This window comes from Tamandua tetradactyla, chromosome 3, assembly GCF_023851605.1.
Source record: "Tamandua tetradactyla isolate mTamTet1 chromosome 3, mTamTet1.pri, whole genome shotgun sequence".
Classification (NCBI taxonomy): domain Eukaryota; kingdom Metazoa; phylum Chordata; class Mammalia; order Pilosa; family Myrmecophagidae; genus Tamandua; species Tamandua tetradactyla.
Window position 1 is genome coordinate 29,365,668 of NC_135329.1, and position 8,084 is coordinate 29,373,751.

An 8,084-nucleotide genomic window follows, 5' to 3' on the forward strand; every position below is an offset into this window, starting at 1 on the left:
CCTTACATCCTCATGTATGTGCTTTATTACAGACAAGAAAGTGGAAACTCAGGAAAATGAACTGGCCCAGGCCACAGACCTATAAAATATTTGGCAAGTCCAATCTCAAACTAATTTCTAGCTGATCAAACCACTCCTAATTGATCTTAACTCCTATATACCACCATGTGAGCCATACTTTATCCTATGAGCTCAGCTTCTTATATGTGGATGTAATTATTATAGAGCCATCATTAAAGATAGTCTTTTTCACAATTCCAGCCTGACCAAAACGGGGGAAAGAAGTGTAACTAATAAAATATCAGTGGGAGAGGGAGTTCAAATAGAGTTGAGAGGCTACTCTGGAGGTTGCTCTTAAACAATCTTCGGTTAGACCTTCCTACCTATCGTGACCTGCCAAACCCCAACCAGGACCATTCCAACCAATCCTAAAGAACATCTAAGGCAATATGTAAGATTCCACAAGGGTTCCATGCACTAGAGTAACTTTCTACAAACCTACAACCTCCAGATGGGTACCCTGGTCCAGATAAGTCTGGAAACCTAGAGGGCTCAGCCTCTCTAGAACATCAGCTAGTTCCATCTCCCTACCCCATATTAGTGACTGACCCTTCCAATATGAAAAAATTAGAATGACCATAGCCCAAATACCTCTAAAGAGAGGGATGGAAAGATCAAAGGTGATGGTGGAGTTATACAGTGAAGATAGGATTTAAGAAATGAATATGAATGCTGAATCATTAAATTGTTATCTCTTTTAGTCTCCAGTATTTTAGAGCAGCTAGAAGTAAAATCTGAAAATTGTGGCATTGTAACCCACGTCAAACTCTGAAATATATTCTACAACTAATTGTGCTATGTTTTGAAATTCATTGCTTTTTTGTGTATATGTTATTTTTCCCAAAAAAAGTAGGAAAAAAAGTCGATTGTGATGATAAAAAAATATTTAAGCCTTCTAGCCTCCTATATTCTGGAGCAGCTAGAAGGAAAAATCTGAGAGGATCGTATGGTAGCCCATGACACACTCTGGGATCTGTCCTGTAACTACTTGTTGAAGTGTGCTTTGAAAACTATTACTTTTTTATTTCTTTGGTTTGTATATATATTATACCATACAATAAAAAAAAGTTAAAAAAATAGTCTTTTTCAAACTTAAGTAATGTACAGTTCCCTTTTAAAGAAAAAAAAATGTCATAGATGTTTAATATTGACTTAAACCCATTAGTATTCCTTAAATATATCCAAACACAAACCTGGTGTGAACTCTTTGCACTTATAGTACTAATTATTAAAATAAATACATAAATTAATACAAACAAAACTAAGACATAAAAATTCAAATTAAGTTGCATTAATTTAATGTGACTGATGTTGTTTTGCTGAAATTGAATTATCACTTGCAGTACATGAGTATAGTACTGTCTTAGTTCAGAATACCTTTACTGCTGGCAGCTGTGTGAACATCCCATTTTCCAGCTCCTCTTCTCTTTCAAAGTTCTAGGAAACCATAACACTTGGCCTTGTTGGAGTATAGGCATCTTATATATTAAATCCTCCTTTTATTCACCCAGAATACCTCATGTAGTACTGCATGATACCAGTACACAGCCTCTGGAATATAATAATGTGCACATTTTATTGTCTATAAATGTGTTAAATGCCTTGAGTTTGTTAGAAATCAAAGGGAATGTATTTCTCTATAGATAGTAATTTCTGTATTTTAATGTAACTTGGATTAAAAGTAATAAAAATGTTCTAAACTTATTAAAATGAGATTCTATCAGAAATGGAATTTGTTCTGTGATTCAGAGTATGAGAGAATGTGAGGCTGCTAGGGAAGAATTTTGCGGACTTTTGAGAATTACTTGAAGTTATGCTTATTAAATACTCTTTTCTTGCTTTTTTCCTGCTTTTTTAGGAGTTGGCACCAGGAATTATTACAGAAAGATTGGCTACAGGTTACAAGGTCCATATATGGTAAAGATGCTAAAATAATGGCCACATCACTCCATCTTTATGGAGTATCTTCTCTCATGGAAAATAAAGATTGAAGATTTCTTGAGTGCTCATCAGAGAGGCTGACCAAAGCAAATGACCTACATGACTGTCCCCCTTGCAGAGAGCATCACCTCATCCTGCAGCTTCAGAGACTGGAAAATGCTTTCAGTGACAGGGAGGGACATCTACTGACAAAGCCCAGCAGGTCTCAGGCACTTAGAGCTCCTACATTTCCCCCTCCTGCATGTTCTTAAGAAGTCACTTCAGTTTTAAAACTTAAATTATTTACCCAGTTTTGAAAATCTGCCAGAGATATGCCTGCAGGGGATTAATTTTTGACTCAGACACAGCAGCAAAAGCAAATTAATCGATGCATTTGGACCCCATAATTAATGAAATAAAATTGAGTATTGTCATTTGAGGAGCAAACTTAGCAGTAAGTTACATTATGTACTGTAAGGTCAAAAGGCTAGGTTGGAACATAGTAAACTGTCAGTCTTTGATCTCTGGCCTTTAACTACATATATGCATTTGAGCAAAAGTTAAGAAAATAGGCTTTTTGAAATTGGAAATCTTCTGGTTACTGTGCTGATGTCATGAAATAGTGTGATGGAGTAAAAGGAATTAAAATTGTGGGTTTGTGTTTTTGTTTTTTAAGCTTAATTATAGTCATCCACTAGCCCTTGCCCATTCAACAGTCTACCATTAAGACTGGCCATTACAAATACCCATTATTTCACATTTTTTACTGCTTTTACTTTTCAAATGCTCAATAACTGCAAAACAATGTAGGCAGTCACAGTGTGGTGCCAAGCAACTAGTTGGTTTTCCCTTTTCTGTGTCCTGAGCAAGTGTCTGAGGTTGTGTGGGCTTTATGTCAAGAATTGCTTTCACAGAAACTGTTCCCTGAATTTTAATTTTTTAATATGGATTTTGGTTTATTTTCAATAGAGAAAGGTAAGTATTCAAATCATGTAAATTTTTTAAAAATGGAAAATTGAACCATATCTAAATATAGGAAAAATAATGTCTTTTTCAAAAGTTCGTTATCTAGAACTGCCTCTCTAAAGTTTCCAGGTAATCTATTGAGACTCAGCCTGGAGAGGATCAGTTCTTAAGAGTGGCTTAACCTTGGGCCCCTTTGCTTCTGTGGTGTTTTACAAAGGTTTATTAAATGGGAATGATTCACCTTATAAGGGTCTGAAAATAAATGTTCCGTCTTCAACATGGCAAGAAGAGTTGTGGTTTTTTTTCACTCCCTATAAATGCAATGACATTTAACATCAATTTACAGGATTGGGTTTCCAACCTATGACATTGTTTATTTCCTCCTGGGCATTCTGTTTGCAATTTCATTGTACTGCTACAAAATAAATGGCAGTGGCTTCTTCATAGGCTTGCTGAGGATTACAAAGTCTTCCATAGGTGTAGTTTGGAGAATTTGGTTACTTCTCAATTATGCTTTTATTCTCTGTAAAAATAAAACTATTCAGAATTGTGGAAAGATGGCAGAGTAGGAAGCTCCAGGAATCATTCCTTCGAACAGACAACATATTAAGCAGGCAAGGCCAACTATTTTGAAACTCCGAAGTCCAGTAGCATCCAGGGAAGAACAAGAAGAAGAGGCTGGTAAAATACAATTAAGACCCATAAATTGCTCTCTGGGCAGTGGTTACCAGTGTACATACTCCACTCTCATGACAGGCAGCAGTGGGATCCAGCCCCTGGCATAGCTTGCTGGTGCTAGAGATACAAAATCCACTTACCCAAGATCCGAGGAGGACTCAAGGCCAATTGTTGATCACTGCTTTTGATTAGCTACTTTGAATTGTTGGAGGCCAAGCTCTGAGAGTGGCCATTGTCCCAGTCAAACCTGGCAAAGATGGTGGAGGAGACTTAAGGACAGGAGACTTCCTCTGAGCTACAGATGATAGTTGAAGGACTGCATTTGCTGAGCAGGTCAAAAAAGCACAGCTACTGGTACAGCCTTTGTCCCTCATCAACGTTTATGAGACAGGGAAAGCATCACAAGAATCAAGAAATACTTCCTGGGGCAAAGGCTTACCTGCTATGCTAATTTGAAGCTCTTATGTACCCCAGAAAAGGCCAAGTTCTTTTTTTTTTTCTTTTGGTACATAGTCCTGGAATCAAATCTGGGTCTCCCACATGGAAGGTGATCATTCTACCACTGAATCACCCACACACCCAGTGGGCAATGTTCTTTTAATCCATTCTTGTGGTTGCAGACCTGTTGAGGGTGGAAACATCTGTTTTAGGTCTAGATTATTTAAATTTGAGCTATAACCCACCCTATTTGAAGTGATTCTTATCCTTTTACTGGAGTCCTTTATGAGAGGATGAAGGACAGAGAAAGTCAAGAGAGCTTTGAGAGAGAAGCTAAAAAAGGACCCATAGAAGCCCAGAGAGCAGACCACAGGACGAGAAACTGAAAGCAACAAAACCTAGCAGCAAAGGAGCAGCAGTCTCCGGCCACGTGCCTTCCCATGTGACAGAGGTGTTGCTGATGCCAACAGCCTGTCTTCAGAGAAGGTATTTGGTTGATGTCTTAATTGGGGCATTTTATGGCCTTAGAACTATGAATGTGTATGCTAATAAATTGCCACTTTGAAAAAAAAACCCATTTCTTATATATTGCATTCCACCAGCTTTAGCAAATTGAAACAGTTTTTGGTACCAGAAGAGTGGGGTGCTGCAATTTGCAAATTCCAAAAAAAAAAATGCTGAACAGCTTTATAAATGGATAAGGGGAAGATTGGGGAAGAATTATGATATGCGTAATAGAAAAGGCCTAGATTGCTTTGAAGAGACTTGGTAGAAATATGGATGCTAAAAGTACTTCCAGTGTGACCTTAGACAGATGGATGTGTCATTGCCATTGGAAGAAAGGTGATCCTTGTTTTAAAGTAGCAGCAAATTTGGCAAAATTGAGTCCTTACGTAGGGTGGAAGGTAAATCTGCAATTGAGGAGCTTGGGTACGTAGCTGAAGAGATTTCCAAATTAAATGTGGAAAGTGCAACCTTCCACATTAAGTTTTACTATTAGCTTCTCCTTACAGTTAATAGTAAAATGCGAGAGAAAAGGAATTAGCTGAGAACTGAACTCTTGGGAACAAACAAACAAAAAACAGAAACTGATAATTTGGAAAGTTTTGAGCTTTTGGAAAATGAGTCCCAGAGAAGAGTGCCCCAGGTGAGGATTTAACCAAGCCATTTTAGTGTGAGACAGGTTTGGAAATAGAGTTCCCCAGAAAGGATTTATAGAAAGTCCTATTGGCTGATGAATGGGACTCCTGTGGGCTGCATGCAAAACCAAGTTCTTTTGAGATCTGTATGAACAGAATCACTGTCAGCCTGAACTAAAAGGGACAGATTGAAGGGAAAATTACTTTAAGGGCAGAATCACAGAAGCCAAGGTATGAACCCAAGAAATCTTGAGCCAGGAGAGCAGATCCACCCATGTACATAGAAAGGGTGAGTTTACCCCAAAGTTTGCAAAGGGTGGACCTTCCACCCTGTTTTCGAGGAAGAATACTGCTGCCACAGGCCTCAGAGAGGGTGGAACATATTCTCCAGGGATCAAGCAAGGAAAGAGTGACTGCCATCCCATTGTTCTAAGGGGACGGAACCTGTCCCCCAGAGATGGCAGGGAGTCTGGCTGCCACTCAGATGCTTGAGGAAAGTAGGGCCAAGAGCATGACCATCTCTCCAATGCTTGGAGATGTTGGAACCCTCACCCTAGTGTTTGGAGAGGACAGGGCTACTACTTAAGCCCTTGGGGAGGGTGAGACTTCTGCACTCTCAAGCCCCAAGTATAAAACATCATTCTATAGATGACTTTCAGACCTGGATATCTAATGAAGTATGCACTGCAGGTTTTCAGAACTGTTTCTGTCCAGTGAACACTGTTTTCCTTTCAATTTCTCCCTATGAAAATGGGAAATTCCACTCAATGACTGTCCTTTCTTGGTTTATTGGAAGCAGATAACTTGTTCTGTTTCGCAGGTCCATAGCTGGGAAATTTTGCCTTAGGACAGACCAGACCTATAACTGATTTTGATGGGACTTTATACTTAATATTGTTACTGAAATGATTTAAGGCTTTTGTGATGTTGTAATGGAATGAGTGTATTTTGCATATGGAAAGAATATCTCTTTTTGGTGTCAAGAGGGTGAAGTGTGCTGGTTTGAAGGTGTTATGAACCCCAGAAAAGGGCATGTTCTTTTAAACCATTCCTGTGGATACAGACCTGTGGTGGTCGGACCCTTTGGTTAGGTTATTTCAATTTGAGATGTGACCTACCCATTCAAGGTAGGTCTTATTCCTTTTACTGGAGTCCTTTATGAGAGGATAAGGGACACAAAAAGCTAGGAGAATTTAGGAAGAAAATAAGAGGACCCAGGTCAGAGAGTAGGCTACTGGAATCAGAATTTGAAAGCAAAAGAATTCAGGAGCAAAGGACAAGTAAATGCCAGCCATGTGCCTTCCCATGTGACAGAGGTGTCATGGATGCCAACAGCCTGTCTTCAAAGAAAGTATCATCTGGTTGATGTCTTGAGACATTTCATGACCTTAGAACTATAAATTTGTAAGCTAATAAATCCCCATTCTAAAAACCAACCCATTTTTGGTTACATTCCGGCAGCTTTATCAAACCAGAACACCTGCTTTAAGTCTGGCCATGGAGCACCCAGGAGAGGGAGATCTGTTTCTTGGGAAACAGAGAGGGCGTTTAAACTCCTATGATCAGGGGAACTCCTAACACCACTTGCAAGCACAAACAAAAAAAGACAGGAAGGCCCCTGTGCACTGCATCTGCCTTGGGCTGACCTTCATGATACTTCTGAACTCTGACAGAGCGCCAGCCAATGCAAGGCAATTTGCAAAGACAGTTAAAGTTGTTTTGATTAGATTTACTTAATTTTGTTACCTCCTGAAACTCAAGAAAATCTGTCATATCACCAACTGATTACAAATTCAAGAAACAGACATCTAAGAGTTTAAACCCCAGAGGAAACATTTTAATATTTTTAAATATACAGTGTGCAACAAGATTACAAGACAAACATAGAAACAGGAAATGATGGCCCATCCAAAGGAAGAGTATAAAATTATAGAAAATATCAGTGAAGAAGACCAGACTGTGGACATACCAGGCAAAGGCTTTTAAAACTTGACTTTCAGTATGCTCAAGAAGATGAAGAAAAATACAGCTAAATAATGAAAGGATATAGGAAAACAGTCATTTGCTAATGTAGCTTAAGGAAAATAGATCTAAAGGATCTCAGAACTAAAGGAAAACAATCAGTGGACAATATGAGAATCTCAATAAAGAAATAGAACCTTAGGAAAAGAACCAAATAAAACTACTGGAGTTGAAGACCACAAAAACTGAAATGAAAATTTCCCCAGAGTTTTAACAGCAGACTGGAGCTGGCAGAACAAAGAATCAGCAAACGTGAAAAGAAGATAAGTGACATGAGGCAGGCTAGGGAGCAGGAAAAAAAAAATAATTAAAAAAAAAGCAAAAATAGCCAAAGAGACCTTTTAGACATTAGTCACATATACTATTACCTGCATCTTGGGAGAAGAAGAAGGAGAGAAAGGGACAGAAGGAATATTTAAAGATATAATGACAATTTCCCAAACTGAACAAAACGTGAATATGCACATTCAAGGAGCCCAGAGAACACTAATAGGATAAACTTGAAGAAAAATACCCTATCACATAATGATCAAACTGTTGATGGCAAAGAACAAAGACAGAGTTCTGAAAGCTGCAAGATAAAAAAAAAAAAAAAAATGTTATGTACAAGGGAGTCCCAATTAGATTAAGTGCTGATTTTTCATTAGAAGCATGAAGGCATTAAGGGAGTGGGTTGAAAGAAAACAATTGCCAAAAAAGAATTTTATATCCAGCAAGTATTTCTTTCAAAAATGTAGGATAAATTAAGACATTCAAAGATACACAAAAGCTGAGGGAGTTCATCACCACTTGTCCTGTCCTACAAGGAACGCTAAAGGAAGTTCTTCAGACTGAAAAGAAAGGACACTAGACAGTGTAGTT

At 38.3% G+C, this 8,084-nt stretch overlaps 1 protein-coding gene across 1 annotated transcript in view; it reads left to right on the forward strand.

Annotated features, from left to right (window-relative positions):
• The window catches only part of ELP3 (elongator acetyltransferase complex subunit 3), a 145,085-nt gene extending 142,454 nt beyond the window's left edge, over positions 1 to 2,631 (forward strand). The window contains exon 15 of the mRNA XM_077152883.1: positions 1,919 to 2,631. Coding sequence (XP_077008998.1) covers positions 1,919 to 1,995 — 77 coding nt within the window. The 3' untranslated portion in view covers positions 1,996 to 2,631. The remainder of the gene's footprint in view (positions 1 to 1,918) is intronic.
• The last annotated feature ends 5,453 nt before the right edge of the window (positions 2,632 to 8,084 follow it).